The sequence below is a fragment of the Sebastes fasciatus genome, chromosome 7, assembly GCF_043250625.1.
Source record: "Sebastes fasciatus isolate fSebFas1 chromosome 7, fSebFas1.pri, whole genome shotgun sequence".
Classification (NCBI taxonomy): Eukaryota; Metazoa; Chordata; class Actinopteri; order Perciformes; family Sebastidae; genus Sebastes; species Sebastes fasciatus.
Window position 1 is genome coordinate 17,289,692 of NC_133801.1, and position 16,943 is coordinate 17,306,634.

General features: G+C 41.5%; 1 protein-coding gene across 1 annotated transcript; it reads left to right on the forward strand.

The window, feature by feature from the left end:
* Positions 1-792: 792 nt before the first annotated feature.
* Positions 793-16,596, forward strand: abhd15a (abhydrolase domain containing 15a). The gene is made up of 3 exons (XM_074641908.1): positions 793-1,705; positions 13,438-13,790; positions 15,302-16,596. Exons 1-3 carry the CDS (start codon positions 1,205-1,207, stop codon positions 15,957-15,959), a joined length of 1,512 nt encoding a protein of 503 aa, XP_074498009.1. The 5' UTR covers positions 793-1,204; the 3' UTR covers positions 15,960-16,596.
* The last annotated feature ends 347 nt before the right edge of the window (positions 16,597-16,943 follow it).

A 16,943-nucleotide genomic window follows, 5' to 3' on the forward strand; every position in this document is an offset into this window, starting at 1 on the left:
TCTCGCTCCACCTCTACCCGTGCATGCGCGCACTCACTCCACACTGCAGAAGAGTTAGTAGCTCTGAGAATATCTAGTGAATGTACAGTGGACATTTGTGCAGATATAACTGCTGCAGCTCCTCCAGACCAACAGAGGTTTTCCGTGTCTTGTGAAGTGACGGGGCTCCGCAGAGAGAAACGTTATCATCTCGTTATACCGACCGGGTGCCGGTGTCTTCCTGCTCACTCTGGCTGCGGTCGGCGATGATAACGTTACTCGCCGCGGATCCCCGCTGCTTCCTGGAGGCTGAGGAAGGAAAAGCCAACACTAGCATCAGCATTGATTCATGGAGAGATGAAATATAGAGTGATATTGTGGTTTTAGCTGACGTGTGTCGCCTCACTGTTTTGAGCGATGCTCGTTCATGTCTATGTAGAGCGAGGAAGCGCGAGCCTGACGCTGACTTCCATTGACTTAACGGCCACAGGTGTCGCTGTTAACAAGCATTTCTGAAAGTTACAAATAGTCCCTTTAATTATTTTTTTACTCTCTCATTACAAGGTCACAGTGTGCACATGTTGCCAATTTCATTCACAAAGAATTCACTCAGATCTGATAATGACCATGTGCACTACTACACGCCTGGCAGGAAGAGCAAACAAGATAATATCTTAAGTGTAAAAAAAAACCACTCTAAAGTGTACTTCCTTTTACTGTGTGTGTACTGGAAGTAAATTAAACTCTAACAGCAGAGATTATCACGTGCCAGAGTGAGTACCTGCTCCCTCTGGGTGGAGGGGCTGGACATGATGGGAGGCGTTTCCAGCATTAAGAGGCACGTTGCTCACAGACTGTGTTGCGCTCCCAGCTGTTGGGTTGAGCGCAGTCCTCCTGCTGCACATGGTCTATGTTTATGAGCCAGTTGGCGTCGGATGCATGGAATCTCCTCGTTAATTAAAAAGTGCCTCGAGAAATGGAAACATGAAATCCGGTTTGGAGTGATAGAAACGCTGTTTAACGACACAGCACGCCTATACAAAGAAGAAGACGAGGTGCGCTTTTGGCACCGGAGGAGGGAAGAACCAAACTTCAGAGCTGAGCATCAATTGAGGGACAAAAGATAAGCACAAGTCTGAGAGTTGTTTTCTGTAATGTAAATTTGTAATTATCTTAACTTCAGATCTGGAATAAGGTGTCCAGTGCTGTGTTCATTTTGCTTGCAATGCTGGAATGGCTGGTGGCTCTGTGCATTGTGATCCTGGTGGTCCTGATCTGGCCACCAGGCTCCAAATATTTTGGCACCGAGAGCCAGTCGGATGCCTTGCTGCAGGGACTGGGGATTTCTCACCAGGCAGCGAAGGACAAGACACCAAGAGATGGGAGTGATGAGAGACGCACCGTGGCTCTCATCTGCAAACCGTCCGCGCTGGCCAACTACCTGCTGAAACACTGCCGGACCTTCAGTAACTACTCTCCGTCGTGCGTCGGCTGGACGTGGCGGTCCAGCTCCTTCCTGCAGAGTGTGTACGAGGCGTGCTGGCCCTACGACAGCCCGGTCCAGTTCGTGCGGGACAACCTGCAGCTGAGCGACGACGGTCTGGTGGCGCTGGACTGGGCTGTGCCATCCTACCAGAGACGACGCAGGACCTCCAGTCACTCCACCAGTCCAATTCTGATCATCATCCCAAACTCCTTTGGGAAGATCACCAGGAATGTGTTAAAGGTGCGTTTCATGGCTTCTCTCACAGACTTCACTGTATAAAATGATCCTGTTGATCATAGATAATAATATATATAAATAATATGCATGCTGAAACTGAACAGCCATCAAACAAAAGATCAGACAGTGTTCATAATAAAAAGTTATAGAAAATTTAAAGGGACTATTTGTAACTTTCAGAAATGCTTGTTAACAGCGACACCTGTGGCCATTAAGTCAACGAAAGTCAGCGTCGGTCTACATAGACATGAACGAGCATCGCTCAAAACAGTGAGGCGACACACGTCAGCTAAAACCACAATATTACTCTATATTTCACCTGCTTGGCAGTAATGTTAGCTGACCAGACGGAGGTCTCTCCGTGAATCAATGCTGATCCTAGTGTTGGCTTTTCCTGCTTCAGCCCCGCTGCTTCAGCCTCTGGGGCTCCGGGGTTATCGTCTCCCGACCGCAGCCGGAGTGAACAGGGAGACACCGGCACCCGGTCGGAGACGACAACGTTACTCGCTGCGGAGCCCCGTCACTTCACCAGACACGGAAAACCTCTGTTGGTCTGGAGGAGCTACAGCATTTGTTTCTGCACAAACATTCACTGTACATTCACTAGATATTCTCAGAGCTAAACTAACTGTTCTGCAGGGTGTAGTGAGCGCGCATGAACGTGAGGTGGAGCGAGAACGCGCGCGTTGTGTGAGTGAAGGCAAGCAGGCAGCAGAGCGGTCTGACCCGGTAGATTTATACCTGTAAAAAGTTACAAACAGTCCCTTTAAAAATATCCATACAGCTGTTTGCTGGACAGCAGGTGCCTCATCCCTAACAATACCACAGAAATAAACTTCAAACATTCCACAAACCTGCTAACCTGTAAAAGATTAGAAACAGCAGATTTCCCTGCAGACACTGACAGCCTCATATTGCTGTTTCTGAATCATACATATCTACAGAAAGAAACCCATTTGTATCCATTTCATTGGCAAAAAGGTCAGGATGCATCTTAAATTGTGTCATGAACTTTGTAACTGCTCTTTGTCTCTGCTCGGTCTCTCACAGCATGAGCCAACTAGGGCTGACCACGATCAAAGAAATTCTTCACTCACGATTTTGATGGACAGATCTGTAAAGCTGAGTTCCTCCACAAAGAATCATACAAAAGCACCACTTTAAATCTTGTGTTTACCAGAGATGTGCTCATAAGTTTCTTGGAAATAAGTCATTCAGCATGAAAAAAACACATAAAAAAAGACTAATCAACTAAAGAAAATTACAGTACAGCAACTACATGAGTGTATTGTGTCCTGTTATTCAATGTAAATATAACAGTAGCATTTCTACACTAAAAAAAGGCAGAAGTGAGCATTTGCATATAGCTAAAATACCAAAATACTAAACAATAACAGAGCGAATCATTTTCAAATTCAGAGGGTAGAATCCAGAAACATGCAAGACACATACAAGAACAAGTATTTCAACTATAGTCAAAAGAGAAGTCAGACATTCAGCCATTTAAATGGGAACACCGACTAAATTAAAAATTCAAATATGTTATTTCCATAATATGAGCTTCTCTCTCAAAGCCAGAAACCAGAGAGTCTCAACATATGATGTCAGAGGGTATAAAGTCTGGAGCTGCTCCATAGACAATGAATGTTTTCTATTTTATACCCAAATGAGCTTTATTCTACGGTAGCATTCTCAGTTGTGAAACAGAAAATGGGTGCTCTCAGTGTCATCTAGAACATCTCTCTCAATTCATTGTCTATGGAGCAGCACCAGATGTTATACTTGATGACATCACAAATTTGAGTTTTTGGAACTCTGGTTTTTGGATTTGGGAGAGAGTTGTTCATGTTTACTGAGATTTTTTGGACTGTCTTAGACCATAAAAATAGCATGTATGAATTTTGAAAATGGCCGTAGTTCCCCTTTAAAAGAGACGTGAGGAGATGTCGGTGCGAATCAACAATGACCATTTGGGCAAAAGCAATCACTTGAGTTTGAGCCATGGCAAAGCTCAGTTGGAAGAAAAGAGCGGAGGGGTAAAAGGAGCAGATGCGGAGGCTTTCAACTGCTCTTTCAATACACTGACTGAGGTAATTGAGTGAGGGATTACAAAGCGTCGCTTGACTTGAGGGGCCTGGGGAAGTGCAGTGCCGCTCCACATGACTGCCTGTTGGCTCTCGCGCCACTCTGGGCACCTGGCATCGCGCAATAGCTCATTTCATCTCATACTGTTAGGTCTGTGTGCAAATCAGTCACAGCAGGCTCACTGTCAGCCCCATGTCAGAAATAACAAGTCTGCAAGAACTCAACACACTGACAAAACCAAATGTGCTTGACATTAATCTAGAGGGAATAATTTCTATGAAAATAAAGGATAAAGGGATGACAGAAGAGAAGTGTGAACAGACAAAAATAGAAGGAAAGCGGTGTTAAAGCATAAACATGTGGTGACTTAAAGCTTTACCATGGGGAAAAAGAAAAACTGATGGAGAGATGAAAAGTAATTGTCACATTCAGACAGATCTCTGCCTCGTGTTTTTTTTTTTGGGTCATCATCAGAGTAGAGAGTATAGTGATGCTGTCAGCCGGTTACGCCTGGGAAAGCTGAGGCACCACAAGGGATACACACCAATTAAGATTGCTCCTATCACTGGTGTGCACAACCCAGTGTGTGTGTGTGTGTAGATAAGAAGAGCTCATGTTTGCGTGGGCACACACACACACACACATGGGTCTATATCTGTGACACAGAGCAGAAACAGAGAGGGAAATGTAGATTGTCTTCGGAGTGTGCAGGCTTGTGGTCCCCGTCCCCTTCTCTTTTACACGGCACGTTTCAGCAACTCATGAATTTATGAATGAGCCATCTCCTCTTAAATCATTTATATTTTTACTCTCGGTTTGACTCATGCTCCTTTGTTTCATGTGGTCTGGAATGATTCATATATATTCACATATGGTATAGGTAGAAACGTTGATACAGTACTAACAATAGTCATATACAGTCTTTTCAATGTCTACAGAGTTTGAAATGTGTTCATCCCAAATAATACAAAATATACAAACATTCATTCATTCATTCAGTCAGTCAGTCAGTCGGTTGCTTAGTTAAGTTAAATCACTGTGAATTGAATGACATTAGGATCATATAACACATTTGTTCTTTCCGTTTCTTAAAGATGCTAAATACGAGGTTGGGAGCATTTCTATTTTCTCCGCACGGCTCTCAACATGGAGATAGCTGAGCCAGCGGCTCGTAGCTAACAGCGCTAACAGTGGAAAAAAAGGCAACAGTGCTGACAGAGCTAACAGTGTTAACCTGGGGAGGGGGGAACCGGAGGGTGGGTGCTACGCTTCCGCGATGGCGCCGTCAATCCGGACGGCATTATCAGCCGTGACCGCAATGTCAACAATGTAAGGATAAACTTGGATTACAACACACACAAAGGGAGAGCAACTTCATTCTCAGGTAGACATTACTCCTCTATAGCCTATCTTTACATAGCTAATAGTTGTTTGCCGCTATATTAATGCTCTGGATATCGTAGAGAGCACCTTTAAAGCAGTACCTCGACATTTAGAGAAATACGCTTATTTGTTGGGCTGCTCCCTCTTAGTCGACTAGTCAACTAACCGGTCCATTTGGTCTTGGACTAAGATTCTTTAGTTGGTTAGTCCATTTTTATGCTTTCTATACAACATTTAAAGTGGTGCTTTTGAGTAATTCTTTGTGGAGAAACTCAGTTTTACAGATCTGTCAATTAAATCAACTAATCGATAGGTCGACAAAATCGCATGAGTGTTAGTCAACTAATAATTTCTTTGGTCGAGGACAGCCCTACTTATTTGCTTTCTTGCTGAGGGTTAGATGAGATGATTGATACCACTCTCATATTTGTGTGGTAAAAAATTAAGCTGTTTAACTTAGCTGACTGTAAACAAGGGTAAACAGCTAGCCTGGCTCAGTCCGAAGGTAACAAAATCCTCCTATCAGCACCTCTAAAGCTCATCAATTAAGGCATTATATCTTGTTTCTTTAATCAGTAAATAAGCTGAAGTGTAAAAATAACACATTGTGATTTTACATGTTTATATCCAGCACATGACAACCCCCCAGCAACAAAATGAAGAAGCATAGTTCCCAAAATGTCTAACTATTCCTTTAAACCAGCACTGCATTAATCTAAACTCTCAAGTCCAAGCACGTCTGCACAGACAGCTACACGTCCATAAACTCTCCTGACCTCAACCATCAACAAATTAAATTTGAACCCATTTTCATCCTCAAAAAGAGGCCAGTTTAATATACTGAAGGTGTGTAAAGACATGCAGGACTGAGACTCATATTCAGCGTTTTAGAGCAACGTGTTGAAAGGCCTTAAATGTTCCTGAGGCAGACATCCAGCTGCTGCAGCTGTCTCACTTCTTATGATTTACACGCGTCACACTTTCCTGACCGAGCAGATAGACTTGTGAGCAGTTTACCATAAGCTTGTGACCTAGTTAAGTGTTTTATTCTGAATGCTTTTGGCATACTCATTTTCATTCCTTATAGATATGAGGTATTATATAATCCAGTCATTACGTATAATTTACCATTCAACACTTAGATAATTGTTTTTCTGAGAGCAGCTTTGGAATTTTCCAAATTCCTTGCGGGCCAGTTTAGCACTCCTGGAGTAACAGTGGGAAAGTTTTACCATTAACAGTCCCGATTAGATCAGTGAAAGAGGTAATAGTAGCAGTAATACTTCATCAGTCATAGTGTTGGAAATGTCTCAATCAAAGAAACATTACCAGCGGTACAAAGCACAGGACCGGGTATACTAGGACAGATGTACTGATATCTATGTCTATATGCAACGTACCCTCATACAAAAGTTCGTATGATATTTTATGAAAAGTTATTCCTCATTTTTCTTATGAATGTCCAGCAACGCGTGTCAATTTACGCTAAATACAAGATTTCCTCCTCCCTACGTGGTGCTTGTCGCTCTTTATACTTCCTGGTTCACGATTATGTGGAGTATATTGATTTTGTGGGATATATACAAATTAAAGTGCATTGCTTTTCGTAAGTATAGCTATGAATGGTGTATGAGAACGGCCTGCTATATACATAACATAACAATGAGTAGGCAAAGAAGCAAATGGGGCGTTACAGTAGATGTGTGTTTTCTGTCCCCTCATCTCTTTGTGAATTTTAAGGTTTGGTGTCGAGTCGACACACCCGTGCCAGTCTGTGTTATTAAAACAGTAACTTATCTTTTGGTGTTGGCTCTTGGTTTTGAAATGGGATAATGACAACGTGTTTAAAGAGCGGATTTTCAGCTTAACTTAGAAGGTGTTTATGGACATATTGGGTGAACTGTTCAAACTAAAAAGCATGACCATCTCCAGACCACAGCCAATAGAAAACCAAAGTCAGGCTATCATGTGTGTAGCAGAAAAATCAATACACTTGTGAAACACATGATTGACTGGCCATACAAACATCAGTCCTGCTCTGGTGAGCCATACTAACACAGACAAGCCATACCATGCACAGTCAGTCATTATTATTCATTTAAAAAAACAAAAAACAGGGTTATTAAAAGTTTGGAAAGAGAACCAATAAACAAAGATACTCCAAGACACTGACCTCTTTTACAACAAAAACTGTGGTTTAACTTTGAGTGAGATTTACAGAAGACTCCTTCATCCTTATTCTGCAGTGTTAATTGGACGATATGCAAACAGTCTTCTATAACTAAAATAAAACCTAATGGGCTCTGACCAGTGTAGGAATTGTAGTCCATAATTGGTTTGCTGCACCATTTCAAAACTGTTGGGAGTGCGTGGAGTGGACACTTGGATACATTTTTTCCTCACACTTTTTCCAATATCAGTGCCTTGCCCTACCTGGAATATTCAATATGCGCATCAGGATTTGGCAGCACTTCTGTCTATGGTTCATGGAATCGGCTGTTTTTTCTTTGCTAAAATGACAAGGTATCTCATTTTTCACTAACCCAATAAAGTATCAGAAGCTCATTTACCTTAAAATATGGATGCCACTAATGTATTTAAACTTTACAATACAGTATGCAACAAATGCAACAAACCCTCTATGACGAAATGCATTTTCATGGAGGCTTGTGGAACAGGAGCCACTGTAGCTTGACAAACGGTTGGGACTTCAGTTCTAGATATTTTTACTGTGACAGGTATCCTCAATAATTAATAGCTGCTTTCCCCTTTGAATTTATCAATGTGATGCTTATCACTTTGAAATTGAGCGAGAGGAATTAAACTGTCTTATATTTTTTAAAGTCCATCATTTTTGTAAGACTTCACAACACTCTACATCTATGGTATCATGATTTTTTTTTTTAAATTAACCACTCTCTTCTCCAGCAGTGCTGCCATGTTGGATGGAAGGAGAGTTTTCTATCTCTGCCATTTGTCTGCTGTAATGCAGAAGAAACAGACTCTGCTTTGTTTAGCCAGGGTTCATTCATACAATTAGTTGGTCGGAAAACTGCCAATCAATTAACTATAAAGATGGCAGTTGTGGCATTCATTACACAACAAGAACAGTAACGTTTAATCTATATTTTTATCATTTTTTTGAACTGTCAGCGAAGCAGTGAAATGAAGATTTACATGTGGTGAGCCCATACAGTAGTATACAATAGTATCATGTTGCATTTGGACAAAAACAAATTTTCCCTTAAATGTTGGCTGCGCTGCTGCACATATCCAAATGAGAGAATCAAATCTATTCCCTGGACATGTATCACAGTCCTGTTGAAGAGTATTTAGGGAAACTATTGACCTGGATAGAGGGCAGAGCATTGTAGCGAGAGGCTTTGTTGCCTCTAAAAGGCCTCTAATCAAATAACATCCTTAATTTAACCTGATTTGTGGCAACATGTCGCCATGAAGCTGCTGAAGTTTGTTTAACACTAGATGTGGTCACACAGAAGTAGATCACCTCATTCAATATGCTTTAAAGGGATTATTGTTGTATTTATGTCTTTGTCATTGTTTCAGTACAGCGGGGAGCAGAATAAATGCTGTCTAAATGCTGTGTGTGTGTGTGTGTGTATAAGGAGGACAGTGAGTATGAGGGCTGGCATGCTGTCCAGTGTCTGGAGACCCTGCTGAAGGAATTTGTCACCGAGCTGACAGTTTATCAGCTCTGGCAGAAAACTGCTGGGGCAGCTGCTGCTCGTTTTTTACTGTTCCTGCAATGACGCTGAGATCTCTAAAAAAGACAAATTCACACTGTCAACATAACATTTTCGGAAAAGTACTGCCAGAAATTGAATGTGTACAAATCTGATCTGGAAAAAAAGCCCGCTGACCGAACCCTGTGGCATAGTTACAAAATGTTGCCATGGAAGATGGTCTATTTGTAGAAGATATGCATGTTATGCTGTTTTGAAAATGTGGGGTCTTCAGCTTTCAGAATCTGTAACTGTATGTTGTCCAAACTATGTCTTACTATGGAGTATTTTAACAATAAAGTCATAGAAAAATAAGCTTCGTAAAGACACAAACAAGTTGCGTTCAAAAGATCCGTGATAAATTCCTCGTCAGTCTACAATAACATGTTTGGTAATGCTGGAAACTAGAAATTCCAAGCTTTCTAAAGCACTTAAACGCTCCTCCACTCAAAAAACACATCGCCCACTATTAACGGGGAAACTAAGCTGTCAAACGTCACATTTTACAGTCACACTGACACAGTGTTCCATGTTCTTGCCAAACTATTTCACCAAGGCTGATGTTATTTTCACCCGAAACGGCACATTTTAGTCACTTGGGGCTGATGGGAAGTCTGGGTGAGGCTCAGGCAGAAAACAGTAGCCGTGTTTTGTCAAGGTTGTCTAGAATACATTTAGTTTCACTGTTATCCATAGGACCTTTGTTATAATGGTGATACTGCCTTTGAAATTAAGATTTTTTTTACCAGGATAAAAATCTTGCATCTTAATTTTCTCTGGAATGGTAAAATAGTTTAGTTTACTTACACTGGATTCATATTCTTTAGCTTCTTACCTTTTCAAAGGAGACCGGATATATGCATATAAACCTTATGGTTGAGGAGCTATGCCTGATTCATTTTGGGTATATTACTTTAGGCGTTTCTTCAGAGGGATAAGGCTTGGGCTTAACAGGTTCAAACTAATAAATAGTCACATTAAGGAAGTACTCAGTACAAGTGTTCCCTCTAAGCTGGTGAATTCATCAGCTTGTCAAAAAAAAGTTGTATTGAGTTATTGCTTTGCTTCCAAACAAAAAGTAGGTTTTTAGGTTTTGATGACAAATTATATAACAGCTGCAGTATCTTTGGACTAAGTGGATTCTTCCTATTTGCCATCCTCAATGTGTGTTTATTGTGAGCAGTTGTTACTCATCCCTCACTGTGCCTGTTATAGTGGGTGATTCACAGAGTGCATCACCACAGTGTTGCTGTATTAATACCGGAGCAGGCAGGCGTAAGCAGGACGAAATCATTTCACACTCAGTTCACCTAATTTAATCTCAGTCAGCGACAGTCAGCGCTCAGCCCCGGCCCTCATATGCAGTCTAGATTGTGAAATATCTAATCGTGTCTCTCAATATCTTTGAGAATTAAACTGAACTCAAGTGATTCATTTTCATTTGAAATGGCTCTTCTCCTCCTCTCATGATTCAGAGTAGTATCTATTGAATGAGTTAGGGAAAGAATGATTGAATGAATGAATGATGTTCCGGTGTATTAGCTCTGCTCGGAGCTTTCCTGACACTGCCTCGCAAAGCATCCTCTTTTCATACCAGAAAGTGGCAAAAATCCTACTGCAGTCTTCCTCTGCTGGTAAATATTTAATGCAGCGATTCTGCAGCTCTTCCTGCATCCCACTGGGATTTCTGCAGATTTAAAGCAGAATGAAACTCATTTCAAATCTGATTATTTATTTGCACAGGCTATCACAATCGTTTCTGACCACATGAGGAAACAGAGAACTGAACTCTTCTCCTTCTATGTTGAGGGGAAGAGGGAAGACAAATCCTCTGCTTGTGTTTCCAGAAACTGTAGTGGATTGAATAATTTATTCTAAAAGGTAATATTCAGAGACTTGCCTGGAACAATCTCTCATTTTCAGTCCTTCTCTGCAGGGAGAGCTTTTCAGTGTAATTTATATATTTAACTGTCATTTCTGCTCCGAATCAAAACTTCACAGTTATTTTCCCCACTTTATGTAATTATAAGCTCAGGTTTAGGCTTACTAAAGTCTTTTCTGCTCAACTTTTAGTATAATAGAGTTATGTCATATGAGAATCTGTGCTAATTAAACACTTAACTACTATCATTAACAAGATTAAGGATTTAACAAATCAAGTGATGCTTAGAATAAGATAATGTCCAGCCAAGGCTATAAGAAGAAGTTATATATTTACTCTGCTTTCCTTCCTTAACGCTACAGCTACAGGCTTGTAATATTTCTAGTAAACAACAGTTTACAGTAAACATGCAGAGAGAGAAAAGACACCAGCAGAACCATTAGATGTGGAGAGCCAGATTCTCAAAAGTCTTAAAAGCAAAAGAAAATTATGCTAATTTATCGTTTTGAAGATAAAAAGACTTTTGGGTGAGCAGAAGACTATTTTGCTGATTTGAAAGAGACCTATTCAATGATACCTGCTTTATGGCTTGTTATTGTCATGTGTTATTCCCATCAGTTTTGCATAATTCTTCATGGAGCCATACACTAAATGATGCTGTTTTGCACCTAGTAGTCGTAAACTTTGAAGATATATCATTCTCCTACATTCTCCACACCATTTAAAGTTGAGTAAAAATGTTTTTATGTGCTGAATAGAACTGCCACGTTTACAACAGTGATTAAAACGATTCACACATTTGAATTTCGGTTAAAGAAACATGAAAAGGGCATCACTTCTCATTCAATTGTAAAGCGTTTTCTTAAATCCATTCATTCATTCAGCCCAAATATATAATGTTGTTACATTGGTATCAAAATAAACATAATAATAACAATAGCTCGCTTTAGAAGAGACAAGTGATATTTCTCTCCACACTGCAGCTGACTGAAAGGGAAGACTTCCTGCCAGAGACACAGAGCTGGATTAAATGGATAGATTACACTATAGGCTGACTGTATTTTTCGGGCTCCCGTACATGCATATTTAGATATTTGGTAAACAAACTAAATCACTTTTAAACTGCCACATTATCAGCGGTGGCGTCAGAGAATTGTGATTGGGGGAGCTACGGAGGGGCTGGATTGTTTATAGCAAATGCTAGTGAATTTTGATGCAACAAACAATAACAAATAATACTACTACAGAAAAATGAGGTTCAATGATCCCGGACTAATATGCTATAATAGAAAGTTTAGTTTAGCAATATATAAGAATGCAAGCACAATTCATTCTGGGAATTTAGAATGAACACATGAAATACAAACAAAAAGTTTATGACAACAAACAAGAACAAATAATCCCAATCCCAATCATAGTCACCACAGAAAGTACCTGTGGATTAACAAAATACTGTAGCTTTGAGCAAAACCGACTGTAGCACTGTTGGCCTTAACCAAGGCGTCTACACACTCTCTGAAAACAGCCTCAAAGTTGACAAATCGATGTTACAGGAAGCTTTCTTAGGCTGTGTTTTGCCACTGATGTTCGCTTATTTGGGCCACATTTTGAAGGCAGTATCTCGGGATGCATAACTCGTCTTTGCTCACGTTCAACTGAGCCAAACTGTATTACTAAAAAGCCTAATATTGTATATCTGTCTCGCAAGAGTTGGTTCCTCAACCGTCTGAAATCATTAATAGGGGAAACTGTAAGAGAAAATAGCCTGTGATTCAGTGTATGACAAAATGTTAACTGTGTTCTTTTTCAAAGGAGTGAAGGCAGTTGAACCTATTCTGTAGTATTACAGTGAAGCAGCACAGTGAAATGGAGCAACACTTAATCCTGTAGTTTTACTGGGTTCTCACTTCCCCCGGCAACCGTTTCTTTTTCCATACAATAAAAAGTAGTACCATGCCATTTTCAGGTGTTACAACCGCAAAGACATTTAGTGGAACAAAATGGAAACTGATTTCTAAAAGGAGGCATTGTTTAATTCTGTGGTTACAACCAAGAGACCAGGCCACACTGTGTCGAGCATGTGGCCTGTTCAGATAAGATGACCCTGTTTGGAAAAGGGCAGGCAATCTAAAAAAATATAAAGATTGGATAAACCATCGGTCAATCAAACTCTTGCTGAAACTAGTTGGGAGAAGATCGAAAACATCTTTTCCATCGAGAAAATACTTCAGTGCCGTTCTTTGCTCTTCTTTCAAAGAAGAAATACTCTCCACTTCTGATATAACTGATACTATTTCAGCATCTATGCTAACCTAAACAGTCATCTCTCCGTGTCGCATCAAACACCAAAGCCATGCCCATAGCTGCCAGTAGCAGCGAGAATCCAGCTCTTTGTGTATGTAAAATGCATCGTATGTCAACTATTTCATGTCCTTTCTCTGTAATGTTACATAAATGGATTAATACCTTTCCCATTTTGTCTTATGGCTGAAAATTCTATATTCAATTCAAAGGAACTAACACACTTAACACATAATTTCCCAGCAAATCCTCCATAATGCTCCCAATCCGTTACACTTCCACCCTTTTTGAAGACACATGGACAGCCTTGTATTTATTTTCTCCACTCCCTCTCTCTACAGTTGTGTGAAACTGCACTGTCCCACGGCTACCTCCCAGCAGTTTTCAACCGGCGCAGCCACAACGGCGCCCCGCTCACCACCCTCAAGCTGCAGCAGTTTGGTGACCCTGCAGATCTGCGCGAGGCCGTGCGCTACATTCGACACCGACAGCCTGCAGGGAGGCTGTATGCGGTCAGCGAGAGCACCGGATCAGGCCTCCTCCTCTCTTACCTTGGGGAGTGTGGATCGTCCAGCTACGTGACGGCGGCCGTCTGCCTGTCGCCCGTGTTCCGCTGTCAGAGCTGGTTTGAGAACGGGCTGCGCTGGCCCCTGCAGTGGGCGTTGGTGCTCTACCAGAAGATATGTCTCAGCAGGTATGGAGGGAAACATGCTGGCGGTGGTAGTGAGGGATGTGTGGGCAAAATGGTGATGATACAGATATAGGTAAACAGAAAGATTCTGGTCTTATTTGCATAGTTTGGGCCTTTATTGGTTATGATAACATTGTACTCAACAACAAATTAATTGCTGAAATCTGGAAGCACAGCGACATCACCACAGCAATATCTGTCAAAAAACGTGTGCATAACTACGGCAAGTAGGGTAGGTCAAAGTTCAACCAGAAAGATGTTTAGCTAACCTTGGAGTTTGTTAAAAACTTGATGTCTAATTTTTTTCCTTTTAAAGTGAGGTTGCCACGTTCCCAGGTGTCAGCAATTAACTTGAGTACTTACCAATAGAGTGCTGCAAGGATGACGTATTTTTGTAGGCCAACCCGGAAGACAAAGAGCCAATGTTTTTTTTCTATTGGGTTTTGTATTATTGCAGAAAATAAACTCTGTGGCAAACAAAAGTATATGATACTTACATGTTTTGTTCAGCAAGATAATCTCCACAAATGAACACTTTTAGATTTTTGAAGTGTGAATGCGATCGCCAGAAGTAAAAAGCTAACGTTAGGCTATAAACGAACTAAACCACGGTCGCATGAGCGCAAGAATACAACAAGGCTGTAAAGGCGGACGAGTCAGCATGATGTTGTTTAGTAGTTTCATTTAGCCACTTGTTAGCAATCACCTTTTTCAAGACATGTAAAAGCTACAAAATTCACAAGTGGGATATTTACTGACGCATTTTATATCGAAGAACTAAACGTTAAATTCTCTTAAGTTTGTGTTACCCACAGACCTCATATCAGGCATATAACTAAAAACCCATTAAAAAAAACAAAAAACTGGGTTTTAGGACTCATTCCTGCAGCACTCTATAAGAATGATGGCCAGAAATGAAAATAACCCTGTAACCTGCAAAGAAGTTCTATTTCGAAAGGTCTATAGTAGATTTCTGGGTGCAGATATGCAGTACGTACACATCCTACCCTTTTGAAACATGGTGCATTAGTTGAAGAATAATGAGTTTTGGAAGACAGAACGAGATCAACAGCTCCTTCTCTTCTTTCAGTTTATTGTCAAGATGATGAAAAACAGCACAGCCTCATAAGGATGCTGCATGAAGTATGCCAAATGAAAATACACTGAGACGAGGAAAATGATGAATTTTCAGTCAGCCAAAAGGGAGACACAGTTACAGGGAATTGTAAGAAAAACAGATGCAAGTACTCGCTAACCATTAACTGGAAAGGCACAGACAGATTAAGGAGACAATCAAGTTACTGTAGCAACAGACGGCCTGCTCAGTGTCAAGTCATTGATTCTGAGAGACATCGTGACCCAGGTGAGGTTTCTCTAATCAATGCCACTGAGGGATTATGAGAGCCATGCAGCTCTTCAAAATTGATTTATTGCTTTTCTCTTGTTGTCTCTGTTTATTTGTATGTTTGTGTTGTTTTTTGGCGCATGTGTGTGTCCTCGGCTGATGTGCACAGGTACAAGACGGTGCTGGGTGAGACCATACAGACAGACACCCTGTTTTCCAGCTGTTCCTTGCGTGGCCTGGAGGAGGCGTTGTTCTGTCAGACTGGACATGTGGGTTCAGCACCTGCACCAGCAGGGACCAGCAGTAGCTGCAATACTTCAGGTACCTGGGACGCTTACTGGGAACGCAATGAACCCTTGAGAGACGTGGACGAAGTGGCTATTCCTGTTCTGAGTGTGTGCGCTCAGGACGACCCGGTCCGCGGCGACGCCCAATCCACGGTGCCCTTGGAACTCTTTGAGACAAACCCACATTTTTTCCTCCTCCTAACTGACCGTGGGAGTCACTGTGGTTTCTCCACCCAGCCCGAGGGGAGCGCCACCGGTGCATGTGGTGCAGTCAGTGCTGCTGCTGCACCGAACACTGGGACGGAGGGCCGTCGGACCAACTGGAGCCACAAAGCCGTGCTGGAATTCTTCAGGGCGACCACAGACTTCTTCGCTGCAGAAGAGAGAGCGAAGCAGCTCGCTGCGAGGAGGAGGGGGCTGGGGGGAGGCGCAGGAGGGAGGGCTTTCCGCCACCGCAGCGTCAGTACGTGTAAAAAAGTGCCAGCGTGTTCCCATAATATCCACGCCATTTACAGTTGGCAGAGGTCCTATACACGATGAGGGAGCTTAATGGAAGTTAATGGACTCCACTGATGCTTTCTGTTTAGATTGGGGGTGTTCAGGTTGTTCTCTGCTCTCTGTGACACTCAAAATGTCAAGATATCCAAATCTAGAAGAGTGCAGATGTTGTGAAGTACTGAGGTCATGAAGTACTTTTAAGTGTGTGTTGTTCTCGCACACTTGATGTGAACCATAAAACACTCGGGACAGAAAAAAGAGCACGACAGGCCACAAGCCTGCATGCAGCCGTAATGTTTAACTGCTGAACAGTTGAAACTAAACACTCAAGACGGGTGGGGATATATTTTTCTACAGACTGATACAAATCTCTTCACTGCCAGCTGTTAAAACTACAGGCTTCTTCTGTTGCACATGCTTTTATTGATTCATCTGCCTCACATTTTACACAGTTTACACAAGATGTTTGACATCTGGACACTTAGTGTGGCATCTTACTGTTTTTCTTTTTATCACTGAAAGGATTTTTATTGAGGAGAAAAAGTGTTGAAAGTCTTGTGTATAGTAGAGTAGAAAGAAGGGGAAAACAATCCTGTGAAATGAATTTGAGCTACATGTCAAATGAGTTTATTGAACTCATCCAGTGTTATTGTGCACATTAAAGACAGTTTACTGTGTATGTTTTTTGATTTTCTCTTCTGTGTTGGGAAATGTCCTGTGGTGCCCCGGAATAGAGGAATATATGTGTGATAGAGGAAAATCTGTGTCATGACGTTATGATATTTTAATGAGCACTTTCCTGTCTCATCATTTAAACTCTTTGCTCCGAGGTTTCCCCCGGCTGCTCAGGATCTGAAGGTGGTGGAGCTGTGATGGTGGCTGGTTTCGCACTAAGTTGGAGCATTCAAGACTGACAGCAGCATACTGTTTTTTGCAGGCTGTTCTCATACACCGTTCGTAGCTATACCTATGAAAAGTAATGCAATGTAATTCGTAAATAATCGCACTAAATCAATTTCAATCCAC